General features: G+C 37.4%; 1 protein-coding gene across 1 annotated transcript in view; it reads right to left on the minus strand.

Moving 5' to 3' along the window:
• Positions 1-17,079, minus strand: part of ABCA13 (ATP-binding cassette, sub-family A (ABC1), member 13) — a 502,078-nt gene that overhangs the window by 39,730 nt on the left and 445,269 nt on the right. The window contains exon 58 of the mRNA XM_011947569.1: positions 15,230-15,333. Within this exon, the coding sequence (XP_011802959.1) occupies positions 15,230-15,333 (104 nt within the window). The remainder of the gene's footprint in view (positions 1-15,229; positions 15,334-17,079) is intronic.

The raw sequence follows: 17,079 nt of genomic DNA on the forward strand, positions 1-17,079 counted from the left end.
GGCTAAATTGTCCCAGATAGATCCCAGGCTACTGGTCCAGAGAGTGCAAGTAGTAAGCCTTGGTGGCTTCCATGTGGCGGTAAGCCTTCGGATGCACAGAGGGCAAGAGTTGAGGCTTAGGAGCCTCCACCTAGATTTCAGAGGATGTATGGAAACACCTGGATGTCCAAACAGAAGGCTGCTGCATAGATGTGGCCTTCGTGGAGAACCTCTACTAGGGCAGTGTAGAAGAGAAATGTGGGACTGGAGCACCCACACAGAGTCCCCACTGAGGCACTGCCTAGTAGAACCGTGAGAAGAGGGCTACCACTCTCCAAACTGCAGAATGGTACATCCACTGACAGCTTGCACTGAGCTCCTGGAAAAGCCACAGGCACTCAATGCCAGTCCTTGAAAGCAGCCATGGGCACCTGCTAAGCCCTGCAGAACCACAGGTGCAGACCTGTTCAAGGTCTTGCAATCGCTTCAGTGTGGTCTGGATGTGAGACATGGAATCAAAGGAGATTATTTTGGAGCTTTAAAATTTAATGACTACTCTGCTGGGTTTTGGACTTGCTCAGGGCCTGTAGCCGCTCTCCTTTAGCTGATTTCTTCCTTTTTGTTCAGGTGTATTTTCCCAATGTCTGTACTCTCATTGTATCTTGGAAGTAACTAATTTGTTTTTTATTTTACAGGCTCATGCAGAAGGGCCTTGCCTTTTCTCAGACGAAACTCTGGACTGTGGACTTTTGAGTTCATGCTGAAATGAGTTAAGAAATGGGGGAATTTTGAGAAGGGATGATTGTGTTTTGCAATGTGGGAAAGACGTGAGATATGGGAGAGGCCAGTTACAAAATAATATGGTTTAGATTTGTGTCCCTGCCCAAATATCATGTCAAATTGTAATCCCCAATGTTGGTGGAAGGGCCTGGTCGGAGATTATTTGATCATGGGGCAGGTTTCCCCATAGTGAGTGAGTTCTCATGAGATCTGGTTGTTAACAAATGCGTAGCACCTTCCCCTTGACTCTCTTTCTCCTTCTCTGGCCAAGTAAGATGTGCCAGCTTCAAAAAATAGCTTCAAAAAATAAACACAACATTTCCTGTATGGCTGGATAATCTAATTAGTACAGAAATATGCGTAGGCAATGCAGAGATTTCAGGAGTTATATCAGAATTCATGATGTTGGATGTGTGAGAAAAAAGTAGTGTTGGTCATTCTTTATTATACTGATTTCACCTCCCTTAGTAAGAAAAGTAGTATACAAGGTTCTTATCCTCAGTTTCCTACTCCACACTTTACCAAGATTCCCTGGGGTAAGGAACCAGAAGAGGCAATGATAAATGAACTCAAAGTTAAGGGGAAAATGTCCAATACAGAGACTTTTTTTCAACAAAGGCTGCCATTTTAGAATCACAGAATAAATCATAAGCTTCCCCACTCTTCATTAACAATGAGTAATTTTTATCTTTGTACTGCATGGACATGGACAGATTTATGGAAATGAATATATATATATATATTTAATGTGAAACCAAATGAATAGGAGGATATAAAAGAGAAATTTCAATGATATGCAGTCTTTCTGAGAACAATCTACAATAATTATACGAGAAATAAATGAAATTTTTATCGTGACACCACTTTACCCAATCTTAGAACTTCTGCATGAACATGAAGGCTCATGTCCTCATGCAAGCAAACAAATGCCAGCAAAACAAATACAAAAATGTAGAGAGTTTCTAGAATTGGCAAAATAAAATGATAATTTTAAGCAAACGTGTATGCATTATGATAAAGTAGAAGGTTTATCAAATTTAATTCGTTTTAACGTAAAATTTTACTTTCTGAAGTGAAATACAAGAAAAACAACAACAAAAAATCCCAGGGTAGGACTTCCAACTAGGGTCAAATGAAGAAACTGGTAAATTGTTTTCTCAAAAAGCAATGATGAATCTGGACAAAATTAACAAAAATAGCCATTTCAAAATTCCGAAAATTGAACAAAAAGGTATAGCACAATCTAAGAGCACTTTAGCTGATAAACTGCTAAACTTAGGGTAAGAAGACTGATAATCAGTGGCATTCCAGCCATAGGCTGCTCCCCGCTCTCCCCAGTTTTGCCAACATGTAACTACTGGCAGGAAGGGCAGACCATGAGGATTAGTAGCTCAGCCCTAGCTGAAGAGGGTGCAAACAATTTGGACCACTGGGTAATGCCCAGGTCTAGTGACACTGTTGATATACCTGATTATTTTGGAACCAAGCAAACAGAAAAAGCCAATACCTCCAGTATCTGGCCTCTGCTAGACTGGAATTGCGTGGATGTAGCATGCATATAGCTGTGGCTGCATGTATGTGCAGCTGAGATTGGAGAGGGCCCAGGCCAACCACATGTTCTTTGTCAACCCAGAGGCTGTCCACATGCCCATAGGAGAGACACAAAAGGAGCCAGTAAACTTAGGCTAACATGAAAATAGCCTGAACTTGGAATTTCTTCACTATCCACACACAGATACATTTGCAAAGAAAAAAACCTTGTTGGTCTGAGGTGGCTGAGCACAACTGGTGCCCAGTCACTCACTAGCAACTAACCTATGCATAAACAGAGTGACTCCTATGAGCCGGTCTTAAAAAATGTGAAGAAATTTTAAAAAACGAGAACAAATTTTAAAAAAAAAAACTGACTGGGCATGGTGGCTTATGCCTGTAATCCCAGAACTTTGGGGAGCTGAGGTGGGAGGATCATCTGAGGTCAGGAGTTCAAGACCAGCCTGACCAACATGGTGAAACCCTGTCTCTACTAAAAATACAAAAATTAGCTGGGCATGGTGGTGAGCACCTGTAATCCCAGCTACTTGGGAGGCTAAGGCAGGAGAATCACTTGAACCCACAAGGCAGATGTTGCAGTGATCTGAGATTGCACTGCTGTACTCCAGCCTGGGTGACAGAGTGAGATGGTCCAAAAATAAAAATAAAAAATAAAAAATGAGTAGAAGAATCAGTAGCCACTCACCAAAGGAGAAAGAGTTTTCATAGATTTATCTCAGGCAACTAAGTAAGACACAAACACAAAATAAACAAATAAACTTTTAAAAAATTGGCAACAATAGCCACCATAGGGGAGGGAGAATCAGAATCCAGACCTGCTATAATGATCTAAAATGTCCAGTTTTCAATAAAAATCTATAAGTCATGCAAAGAAATAAGAAAGTTTCTCCCCATAATTGGGGAGGAAAAAGCAGTCAAAAGAAATTGTTTATTAAGTGTTCTCAGATGCTAGATTTAGAAGAAAAAATTTAAATGCAGCTATTATAAACATCATCAAAGAACTAATGAAAACCAACTTTAAAGAATTAAAGAGAGAGCTGGCAAGATGGCTAAAGAGGAACAGCTCCAGTCTGCAGCTCCCAGAGAGATTGACGCAGAAGGTGGGTGATTTCTGCATTTCCAACTGAGGTGCCCAGTTCATCTCACTTGGACTGGTTGGACAGTGGGTGCAGCCCATGGAGAGCCAGCTGAAGCAAGGTGGTGAGTTGCCTCAGCCTTGGAAATGCAAGGGGTCGGGGGACTTCCCTTTCTTACCCAAAGGAAGCTGTGAGAGACTATACTGGGAGGAATGGTGCACTCCGGCCCAGATACTGCACTTTTCCCATGATCTTTGTAACCAGCAGACCAGGAGATTTCCTCCAGTGCCTGGCACCTGGCTCAGTGGGTCCCACCCCCCACAGAACCCAGCAAACTAAGATCCACGGGCTTGAAATTCTTGCTGCTAGCACAGCAGTCTGAGGTGGACCTGGGACACTCAAGCTTGGTTGGGGGAGGGGTGTCCACCATTGCAGAGGCTTGAGTAGGCAGTTTTACCCTCAAAGTGTAAACAAAGCATTCATGAAGTTCAAACTGAGTGGAACCCACCGCAGCTCAGCAAAGCTGAATGTCTTTCTAGATTTCTCCTCTCTGGGCAGGGAATCTCTGAAAAACAGGCAGCAGCCTCTGTCAGGCACTTACAGATAAAACCCCCATCTCCCTGGGACAGAGCACCTGGGGGAAGGGGTGGCTGGGGGTGCAGCTTCAGCAGTCTTAAACATCCCTGTCTGACAGCTCTGAAGAGAGCAGCAGTGCTCCCAGCACAGTATTCAAGTTCCGATAAGGGACAGACTGCCTCTTCAGGTGGGTCCCTGACCCCCGTGTATCCTAACTGGGAGACACCTCCCAGTAGGGGCCAACAGACACCTCATATAGGAGAGCTCTCGCTGGCATTTAGCAGGTGACCCTCTGGGATGAAGCTTCCAGAGGAAAGAACAGGCAGCAATCTTTGCTGTTCTGTAGCCTTCGCCGGTGACACCCAGGCAACCAGGGTCTAGAGCAGATCTCCAGCAAACTCTGGCAGACCTGCAGCAGAGGAGCCTGACTCTTGGAAAACTAACAAACAGAAAGGAATAGTATCAACATCAACAAAAAGCATGTCCACTCAGAGACCACATCCAAAGGTCACCAACATCAAAGACCAAAGGTAGATAAATCCATGAAGATGGGGAGAAACCAGAGCAAAAAGGCTGAAAATTCCAAAATCCAGAATGCCTCTTCTCCGCCAAAGGATCACAACTCCTTGCCAGCAAGGGAACAAAACTGGATGGAGAATAAGTCTGATGAACTGACAGAAGTAGGCTTCGGAAGTTGGGTAATCACAAACTCCTATGAGCTAAAGGAGTATGTTCTAGCCCAATGCAAGGAAGCTAAGAACCTTGAAAAAAGGCTAGACGAATTGCTAACTAAAATAACCAGTGTAGAGAAGAGCATAAACGATCTGATGGAGCTGAAAAACACAGCAAGAGAACTTCATGAAGCATACACAAGTATCAGTAGCCAAATCAATCAAGCAGAAGAAAAGATATCAGAGACTGAAGATCAACTCAGTGAAGCAAAGCAAGAAGACAAGATTAGAGAAAAAGAGTGAAAAGAAACAAAGAAAGCCTCCACGAAATATGGGACTATGTGAAAAGACCAAATCTACATTTGATTGGTGTACCTGAAAGTGATTGGGAGAATGGAGCCAAGTTGGGAAACACTCTTCAGGATATTATCCAGGAGAACTTCCACAACCTAGCAAGGCAGGCCAACATTCAAATTCAGGAAATAAAGAGAACACCACAAAGATATACCTCAAGAAGACCAACCCATGACACATAATCGTCAGATTCACCAAGGTTGAAATGAAGGAAAAAATGTTAAGGGCAGCCAGAGAGAAAAGTCAGGTTACCCACAAAGGGAAGCCCATCAGACTAACAGTGGATTTCTCTGCAGAAACCCTATAAGCCAGAGAACACCACAAAAATATTCCTCGAGAAGACCAAACCCAAGACACATAATCGTCAGATTCACCAAGGTTGAAATGAAGGAGAAAATGTTAAGGGCAGCCAGAGAGAAAAGTAGGGTTACCCACAAAGGGAAGCCCATCAGACTAACAGTGGATATCTCAGCACAAACCCTACAAGCCAGAAGAGAATGGGGGACAATATTCAACATTCTTAAAGAAAGGAATTTTCAACCCAGAATTTCATATCCAGCTAAACAAAGCTTCATAAGCAAAGGAGAAATAAAATCCTTTACAGACAAGCAAATGCTGAGAGATTTTGTCACCACCAGGCCTGCCTTACAAGAGCTCCTGAAGGAAGCACTAAGCATGTAAAGGAACAACTGGTACCAACCACTGAAAAGACATACCAAATTGTAAAGACCATCGACGCTATAAAGAAACTGCATCAACTAACAGGCAAAATAACCAGCTAGCATCATAATGACAGGATCAAATTCACACATAACAATATTAACCTTAAATATAAATGGGCTAAAAGCTCCAATTAAAAGACACAGACTGGCAAATTGGATAGAGTCAAGACCCATGGGTGCGCTGTATCCAGGAGACCCATCTCATGTGCAAAGACACATATTGGCTTGAAATAAAGGGATGGAGGAATAAGCAAATGGAAAGCAAAAGAAATCAGGGATTGCAATCCTAGTCTCTGATAAAACAGACTTTAAACCAACAATGATCAAAAGAGACAAAGAAGGCCATTACATAATGTCAAAGGGATCAATGCAACAAGAAGAGCTAACTATCCTAAATATTTATTCATGCAACACAGGAGCACCCAGATTCATAAAGTAAATTCTTAGAGACCTACAAAGAGACTTATACTCTCACACAATAATAGTAGCAGACTTTAACACCCTACTGTCAATATTAGACAGATCAATGGAAAAGAAAATTAACAAGGATATCCAAGACTTCAACTCAGTTCTGGACCAAGCAGACCGAACAGACATCTACAGAACTCCCCATCCCAAATCAACAGAATACACATTATTCTCAGTATCACATCACACTTATTCTAACATTGATCACACAAAATGAAATAAAACACTCCTCAGCAAATGCAAAAAAACAGAAGTCATAATAGTCTCTCAGACCACAGTGCAATCAAATTAGAACTCAGCATTAGGAAACTCACCCAAAACTACACAACTACATGGAAACTGAACAACCTGCTCCTGAATGACTACTGGGTAAATAACGAAATTAAGGCAGAAATAAAAATGTTCTTTGAAACCAATGGGAACAAAGGCACAGCATACCAGAATCCCTGGGATACATTTAAAGCAGCGTGTAGAGGGAAATTTATAGCACTAAATGCCCACAAGAGAAAGCCGAAAAGATCTAAAATTGACACCCTAACATCACAATTAAAAGAACTAGAGAAGCAAGAGCAAACAAATTCAAAAGCTAGCAAAGACAAGAAATAACTAAGATCAGAGCAGAACTGAAGGAGAGAGAGAAACAACACATCCTTCCAAAAATCAATGAATCCAGGAGCTGGCTTTTTGAAAACATCAACAAAATAGGTAGACTTCTAGCCAGACTAACAAACAAGAAAAGGGAGAAGAATCAAACAGACACAATAAAAGATGATAAAGGGGATATCACCACCAATCCCACAGAAATACAAACTACCATCAGAGAATACTATAAACACCTCTATGCAAATGAACTAGAAAATCTAGAAGAAATGGAGAAATTACTGAAACATTATACACCCTCCAAGACTAAACCAGAAAGAACTTGAATCCCTGAATAGACCAGTAACAAGTTCTGAAATTGAGGCAGTAATTAATGGCCTACCAACCAAAAAAGTCCAGGACCAGACAAATTCACAGCCAAATTCTACCAGAGGTACAGAGAGGAGCTAGTACCATTCCCTCTGAAACTATTCCAATCAATAGAAAAAGAGGGAATCCTCCTTAACTCATTTTATGAGGTCAGCATCATCCTGATACCAAAGCCTGGTTGAGACACAACAAAAAAAGAAAATTTTAAGCCAATATCCCTGATAAACATCGATGCAAAAATCCTCAATAAAATGCTGGCAAACCAAATCCATTAGCACATCAAAAAGCTTCTCCACTACTATCAAGTCGGCTTCATCCCTGGGATGCAAATCTGGTTCAAAATACAAAATCAATATATGGAATCCATCACATAAACAGAGCCAATGACAAAAAAAAAAAAAAACCATGATTATCTCAATAGATGCAGAAAAGACCTTTGACAAAATTCAACACCACTTCATGCTAAAAACTCCCAATAAACTAGGTATTGACGGAATGTATTGCAAAATAATAAGATTATTTATGACAAACCCACAGGCAATATCATACTGAATGGGCAAAAGCTGGAAGCATTCCCTTTGAAAACTGGCACAAGATGAGGATGCCCTCTCTCAATACTCCTATTCAACATAGTATTGGAAGTTCTGGCCCAGGCTATCAGGCAAGAGAAAGAAAAGGTATTCAATTAGGAAAAGAGGAAGTCAAATTGTCCCTGTTTGCAGATGACATGATTGTATATTTAGAAAATCCCATCATCTCAACCCTAAATATTCTTAAGCTCAGAAGCAACTCCAGAAAAGTCTCAGGATACAAAATCAATGTACAAAAATTACAAGCATTCCTATACACCAATAGCAGACAAACAGAGAGTCAAATCATGAGTCAACTGACATTCACAATTGCTGCAAAGAGAATAAAATAAGTAGGAATCCAACTACAAAGCTACAGTAACAAAAACAGCATGGTACTGGTACCAAAACAGATATATAGACCAATGGAACAGAACAGAGGCCTCAGAAATAACACCACACATCTACAACCATCTGATCTTTGACAAACCTGAAAAAACAATCAATGGGGAAAGGATACCCTATTTAATAAACGGTGGGGGAAAAGACTTCATTACTAAAACACCAAAAACAATGGCAACAAAATCCAAAATTGACAAATGGAATCTAATTAAATGAAAGAGCTTCTGCACAGCAAAAGAAACTATCATCAGAGTGATCAGGCAACCTACAGAATGGGAGAAAAATTTTGCAATCTATCCATCTGACAAAGGGCTAATATCCAGAATGTACAAAGAACTTAAACAAATTTACAAGAAAAAAACTCAATAAGTGGGCAAAGGATATAAACAGACACTTCTCAAAAGAAGACATTTATGCAGCCAACAAACATAAAAAAAGTTCATCATCACTGGTCATTACAGAAATGCAAATCAAAACCACAGTGAGATGCCATCTCATGCCAGTGAGAATGGCGATCATTATAACGTCACAAAACAACAGATGCTGGAGAGAATGTGGAGAAATAGGAATGCTTTTACACTTTTGGTGGTGAGTGTAAATTGTGGAAGACAGTGTGGCAATTCCTCAAGGATCTGGAGCTAGAAATACTATTTGACCCAGCAATCCCATTACTAGGTATATACCCAAAGGATTATAAATCTTTCTACTATAAAGACACATGCACACATATGTATTGAGGGACTGTTCACAATAGCAAAGACTTTGAACCAACCCAAATGCCCATCAATGATAGACTGGATAAAGAAAATGTGGCACATATACACTATGAAATATTATCCAGCCATAAAAAAGGATGAATTCATGTCCTTTGCAGGGACATGAATGAAGCTGGAAATCATCATTCTCAGCAAAGTAATACAAGAACAGAAAACCAAACACAGCAAGTTCTCACTCATAAGTGGGTGTTGAACAATGAGGACACATGGACACATGGAGGGGAGCATCACACACAGGGGCCTGTTGGGGAGTGGGGGGGGGGCTGTATGAGGGATAGCATTAGGAGAAATACCTAATATAGATGACAAGTTGATGAGTGCAGCAAACCACCATGGAACATGTATACCTATGTAACAAATCTGCCCGTTCTTCATATGTACCCCAGAACTTTAAGAATTAAAAAAAAAAAAAAAGAATTAAAGAAAAGTGTGACAACAAAATCAGTAAATAGGGATTCTGAAGAAGGGGATAAAAAATATAAAAAAGAACCAAAAATAAATCTTTCAGTTAAAGATTACAAGAAATTAAATGAAAACTTCACTAGCGGAGTCAACACCAGATTCAAAATGGCAGAGGAATCAGTGAACACATAGATCAATAAAGATTACCCAATTCAAAAATAGAGAAAAACAAGACTAAAAATATGACCAACAACTCAGACTTGTGCGATAACATCAGAGTTTCAACATACATGTAATGGAAGACCAAAAGAAAAGGAAAGACAGATAGGGCCAGAAAAACTATTTGAGTAAATAATAGCCAAAATTTTCTCACATTTTTCATATGGACAGATAAGCATCAGAAATGACAATTGCATATGGATTACTATTTAAGACTGTGTATATCTTTTTTCATATATTTTCTTATCTTCTTTAAAAATTCAAAATTGAGTAAAGTGAAACTTATAATGCGCTTTATTGGATTTAGAGCATAAAAAATGTAATGTATATGGTAATAATAACAAAAAGAAAAACAGAGGAAATAAAGCCATATTAGGGCAAGATTACAATTCTTTTCCAGAATTAAGTTAGCATCAAGTGATATACTATCATCCTTAGACTAACCAGTAAGAACATAATTAAAAAAATAGATAAGACATCAAATACAGAATACTTCAAATTACTCATTTAATATATAAGACTGTCAAGTAGAAACAGAGATACAAGAAACACAGGAAACATTATATAAAAAATAGCAAAACAGTCAATGTTACTTCAGCCATATCAATAATTACATTAAATGTGGAATAGTTTAAACACCTCACACAAAAGGCAGACATTGTCAGATTGGGAAAAAAACAATATCAATTCAATTATACACAATCTATAGGAAACACTCCTTCTATTCAAAGACACAAATTATTTGAAAGTAAAAGAATATGAAAAGATATACCATACAAACATTACCCAAGAGACAGAAGCAATGGCTATTTTAAGAAACAAAATAGACTTGAAGATAAAACATGTTGCTAGAGTGAAAAAGAGACATTTCATAAAGATAAGAAAGTCAAAATATTAATATGATAACAGTTAAGAACGCATATTCACTAACTATACAGATTCCAAATATATGCAGCAAAAACTGACAGAATTTAAAGAAGGAAAAGAAAAATATAACAATTACACTTGAAGATTTCAGTATCTTATTTTCAGTAATTGATAGAATATCCAGGGAAAAATCCACAAGAATACAGAATACTTAAACAACATTGTCAAAACTAACTTGCTGTGTATACAATATTCCATCCAAATACTATAGAATACATTTTCCTTTGCATAGACAATTCTCTAGGATAAACCACATGTTAAGCCTGGAGTAAAAAACTGCAGCATATTGGCTAAATCCAGCCTGCCACAATTTTGTGGGGGGTGGGGGAGAGGAATAAATAAAGTTTTATTGGAATACAACCACAATTATGCATTTACCTAATGCTGGGGGAAGCTTTCACACTGCAGCAGTGGAGCTGGATACTGCAGGACACACCATATGACTTGCAAAACCAAATATATATATATAATGGGGCTTTATTTAAAAAGAAAAAAACGGTAACCCCTCTGGTAGGCCATTAAAAAGTCCTAACAAATTTAAAAGGATGAAAATCATACAACATATTTTATCTAATTACAACAGTTAAATCAGAAATGAATAACAGAAAAAAAGTCTTAAAAATCTCCAAGTATTTGAAAATGGAACAACACTTCTAAATAAACTAAGGGTCAAAGAAGTAATCACAAGAGAAACTGAAAAATATTTCAAGAGAATGAAACATTTTGTAATAGAAGGAAAAAGCTGAAGGAATAACACTTACTGTTTACAAAACTTAACAGAAAACAACCATAATCAACATGATGTTATTGGGCGAGAAAATAGGCATATATATCAATGGATAATAATTGAGAGTTCCAAAATAAATCACATCATAAATAATACAATAAAGGTGCTACGACAATTCAGTGGGATAAAAGATCATCTTTTCAAGGAAGAGTGCTGAAATAATTGGATATTAACATGCATAAAGATGAATTTATATCCTTTTCTCATACTAATTTTAGCTCTTATATTTAAGACTTAAATATAAGAGCTAAAATTCTACAATTTTTAGATTACAAAAGATAGAAGAAAATCTCTAGGACTTCATTTGAACAAATAGTTCTTAGATGAGACACCAAAAGCACAAACCATATAAAAATAAATCAATAAACTGAATGTAATCAATATTTAAAATGTCTGCACTTCCAAAGACAATGGAAAATGGAAAGACATTAACAAAATGGAAAGACAGCCATAGACTGGATATACACATGTGCAGATCATTTATCCAGCAAGGGACTTCTATTCAGAATATAGGAATATCTGCTACATAAAAAGAACTATTACAATTCAAAAATAATAGATAAAAAACAATTAAAAAATAAAGGACCCTTACAAAAATTAACATACTCTTACCATCCAATTCAGCAATCACATTCCTTGGTATTTACCCAAACGAGTTGAAAATATGTTCACACAAAAAACTGCACACGGATCCTTAAGCAGCTTTTTTCAAAACTGTGAAAACTTGGAAGCAACCAAGATGTGGTTCAGCAGATGGGTGGATAAATAAGCTGTAGTACATCCAGATAGTGGAATATGACTCAGGATTGAAATGAAATGAGCTATCAAGCCATGAGAAGACATGGGAGAAACTTAATGCAAAAAGTCAATCTGAAAAGACTACATACTATATGATTCCAACTATATGGCACTGTGGAAAAGGTAAAACTATGGAGACAGTAAAAAGATGAGTGGTTACCAGGGATTAGGCAGGAGAGATGAGTAAGTGGAACACAGAAAATTTTTAGGGCTGAGAAACAATTCTGTCTGATACTATAATGGTGGTTTCTTATTAGATATTTGTCCGAACCCGTAAAATGTCCAACACCAAGAGTGAACCCTACGTAAACTGGATTGGGGTGGTGACGTGCTGTCAATGTAGGCTGATCAGTTTTAATAAATGTATCACTCTTGTGCTGTATGTTGATAATAGGGGAGGATATGCATGTGTGAAGGCAAGGAGGGATTTTAAAAATCTCTGTACCTTCCTCTCAATTTTACAGTGAACCTAAAACTATTCTAAAGTATAAAGCCATTTTTAGAAAATGGAGGATGGAGGAGATATTGGAATAGATATTTCACTAAAGAATTAATACAAATAACCATTAGGAACATAAAAAGATTCTAACAGCATTAGTCCTTAGGAAAATGTGAATTAAAACCCAACTTCACTAGGATGCCTATAATCAAAAAAGACAGACAGTAGTGACAAGGATATGGAATAAAGAAGACTCATCATTGTTGCTGGAAACATATACTGATAAGGCCAATTTGGGAAATCATTCTGCAGTTTCTTAAAGTATCAAATACAACTTACTATTCAACCTAGCAACTTGACTCAGAAAAATTAAAAAAAAATTAAAACATGTCTATACATACAAAGACATTTATATGACTGTTCATAACATGTTATTCATAATAGCAAAATACTGGAAACAACCCAAATGCTCATCAACCAGTGAATGGATAAACAGAAGAGGTATAGCTATAAAATGGGATACTGTTCAGAATGAAAAGGAGCAAGGTATTGACACAAAATGCAATGGATAGACTTTAAAAGTGTTACAGTAAATAAAAAAAAGAGTCAGAGGCAGCAGACTACTGATTATATGATTCAGTTAACGAAATATCCATATAAAACAAATTTATGTAGGCAGAAAGCCATCAATGTTTTCCTAGGTGGAGGTTTTGAATTTTTTTTTTTTTTTTTTTTTTTTGAGATGCAGTCTCTCTCTGTCACCCAGGCTGGAGTGCAATGGCACAATCTCGGCTCACTGCAAGCTCCACCTCCCAGGTTCATGCCATTCTCCTGCCTCAGCCTCCTGAGTAGCTGGGACTACAGGCGCCCACCACCATGCCCGGCTAATTTTTTGTATTTTTAGTAGAGACGAGTTTCACCATGTTAGCCAGGATGGTATTGATCTCCTGACCTCGAGATCCGCCCACCTCAGCCTCCCAAAGTGCTGGGATTACAGGTGTGAACTACCCCGCCTGGCCTTGAATGCTAATTTAACTGAAAATAAGCATGAGAAAATTTAGGGGCATGTGCCAGAAATTTTCTAAGACTTATTTATGGTCTTAGAAAATTTGCAGAATTTTATAGACATTTACAGAAGTCTATAAATTTACTAAAGAATCATAGAATTCCATACTTATAGTGGTTAAGTTATATGAAATGTAAATTATACTTCAGAAAGTGATACTTAAAAAAACAACGTGTAAAGTTTAGTCTGGTAGTGAAAATTGGGGAATGTTAAGCAATATAGACAAACCTATCAGTGAATGATTTTTTTAAAAAAAGAAAGATAGAAATATTAAGACAGAAAATTAAAAAGAAAAGTCTACTTTGACATGCAGCAATGTGAGAAATGTGTGAATGGCTGATTTATTCACAATACATTTGCTTTGCAGCCACTAATACTTGTTACAGGAAATGGCTGTAAGATTTATGTATAATAGGATTATGCGTGCTGAGTTATAGCATTTAATAGTATTTTTACATAAACTAATAATGCTGTAGTAATCAGCAAAGTCTTCTGAGGTCCTCTCAGAAATCTCACATTTCAAATGATAGGGCTAGCTTTATATCACTTCTGGTAACAAGAGCTGGGGTATTCAAGTATAGACTGAATGATTTAGACTGTTGGGAAGCATGTTTCCATGGGTCCCTTGTGTTCCTACATGTCTTGCCATGAATTGCAAGAATCTAAGGCCCTAACTGCTCTTTACCTGGGCCATTTCTCAAAGTTGTGCTTGCAGCAAACAACCATGGAAGAAGTGACACCTCCTCCCAAACCAAGAGCTGACTTCTTTATTAGATGTTATAAGGTGGTAATTTCACTAGATTTGGCATTCCTCTCCTATGTGTGCAGGCATCCATTAGTCCAGTAGAAACTGGGATTTAGGGAACCAATGAGAAACCATGCTGACACTCTGGCTACTGTTTTTGCTGTGAGCAATAAAGTATTTCATCTCCGACCCAGAAGTCTCATTTCTTGTGTCAACATCGGTAAAACTGTATCAAGCTAAATTTGCCAGCTTGCAAAAGGGCAAAATGTCAGATCTTTGGCAGCTCCTGACATCTTGACAGTATATTTTACTTAAGCATAAAGACAAAACAAGTCTAAACGTTAAAGCCTGGTCTTTATTACATCATTATGATTTGTATTAGTTAAATTACATTGCTCACTTCCCATAAGTAGGTTTTATAAAATCTGTATTTGTAATTCTGTGTGGCCTAGAACAGTGTATTAGAAAATTAAAAAGAAGTCAATGGTTTTGAAATCTAATTACAAACTTAATTCTGTGATAAAGAAAATGTTAAACCAGATTCAGTAACCTGTTAAGTATTTTAGTTCAGCTAATTTTACCTGCTGAAATAAGAGGCCTTGGATGGAAAGGATCTGAAAGATCCTTCAGGAAGACCTGAAAACAGTAGTCTAGCACTCATCCTCGAACAGTAGCAATGGATGAGGCAAGAATATCATCTTTGGACACAGAATACTAGGTTCAAATTCTAGCTCTGCCACCTGTTTGCTATATAAACTTGGTTATACAACGTAATCCCTCATGGTTTCAGTCTCAATTTATACAATAAGGGCTAACAACAATATCACCATTATTGTGCTGTAAAGATTAAGAAATGTCTACGTGTAGCACTGTACAGGGGCCTAAATGCCCTTCTTAACCTTTGTTAGTCAGTCTTGCTCAGGAAATGACTATAAGGAGAAACTGGAGCTCACCTGTGGGAGGTCAGCACTGCAGCACAGCCTTCCCGAACCTCCTTCATTATTGTTTGCCATAGGTACCGCTTAGAGCAGGGATCCATCCCAGAGCTGGGTTCATCCTGAAGGAAAGGCAATACAGAGTAATCAGTATTTGAAAAACACAAATAGAAATATACACAACGACATGGGAGGCCAGATCTCAGGTGAAAGTAAAATCTCTGCTCTGGCTCTAACAGGCACCTCTCCAATTGGTTTTGTTACCTCTGCTCAACAAAGCCAGAATGATAGGGGAACATGAGAGAGCAATGAGAGCATGAGAGAGCTGGAGCCTGACTCCTCCATCCACGCAGCATGCCACCCAAGAGTCCCACTTTCTCACCCCATCCAGAGAAATTCAAAAAAGAGATCAAAATTATGTATATAGGAAAGAACCAAATAGAAATACTGGAGCAGAAAAATAAAAAGAAATAAAAAATATAATAGAGAATGCCAAAAGCACATTTGATCAAGCAGATTAAAAACAAATCTGTGAACTTGAAGGCAGATTATTTGAAATTATCCAGCCAAGGAAAATTAAAAAAAAAAAAAAAAAGAATTAAGAAGAACAAAGAAAGCCTAACAGGGTTTGTGGCACATTATCCAGAGACCTAACTTTTACAATATGAGACTTACAAAATAAAAAAAGGTGAGAAAAAAGGGGCAGCAGAATGCTTATTAAATAAATAATGGCTGAAACATTCCCAAATTTGGATAAAGAGAAAGATATTTGAACACTGAGATATATGAAGCTTAAAAGTTCCAAATAGCTTCAACCCAACGAATTCTTCACTGAGATACACAATAATCAAACTGTCAAAAATGAAAAGCAGAATTTTCACAGCAACAAGAGGGAAAAAAAAAAGGCTCATTACATACATGAACAAGGCTATCAGTGGATTTTTCAGAAGAAATCTCCAGGACGGGGAAAGAGTGGGCTAATGAAAGAAAAAACCCTACCAAATCAAAAATACTTTACTTACTTTACCCAGCAAAGCTGCCCCTCAGAAATAAAAAAAAGAAAAATAATTTCCCAAACAAAAGCTGAAAGAGTTCATTTACACAACACCTGTCTTAAAAAAAAAATGCTAATGGGGGTTCTTCAAAACAAAATAAAAGGATTCTAATTAGCAACATGGAATTATAAAACTCACAGTAAAGTTAAGTATATAGCCAAATTCAGCATACTTTAATGCTTTAATGTTGGTGTGTAAATCACTTCTAACTGTAATATTCAGATTAAAAGACAAAAAAGTATTAAAAATAACTATAGCTACAATAATTTTTTAATGGAAACACAATATAAAGAGCTGCAAACTGTGACATCTAAAACATAAAATGAGATGGTTGGAAGTAAAAGTGTAGTTTTTTTAAATGTGACATAAGTTCAGTTACTATCAGGTTAAAAATAGACTTTTGTAACTATAAGATGTTTTATATAGATACTTGGTAACCACAAATAAAAAACTTACAGTGGATGCACACACACACACACACACAAAAGAAAAAAAAAAAACCAGAGAAATGGATCAAAGCATACCAACATACCAACACATAAAAAAATTATCAAATTAAAAGAAAATCAGTAATAGAGGATAAAAAGAATAAATAGCTTTAAAAATAGCCAGAAAACAATTGACAAGATGTCAAGAATATGTTCTTACCTATTAATAATTACATTAACTGTAAATAGACAGCATTTGCCAATCAAAAGGCACAAAGTAAATGAAAGGATTAAAAACCAAGATCCAACCTTATGCTGTTTGCAAGAGACTTAGTAAAGTTTTTTTTGATACACATAGACTGAGTGTGAAACAATAGGGAAAGAT

This window comes from Colobus angolensis, unplaced genomic scaffold, assembly GCF_000951035.1.
Source record: "Colobus angolensis palliatus isolate OR3802 unplaced genomic scaffold, Cang.pa_1.0 Scaffold268, whole genome shotgun sequence".
Lineage (NCBI taxonomy): Eukaryota > Metazoa > Chordata > Mammalia > Primates > Cercopithecidae > Colobus > Colobus angolensis.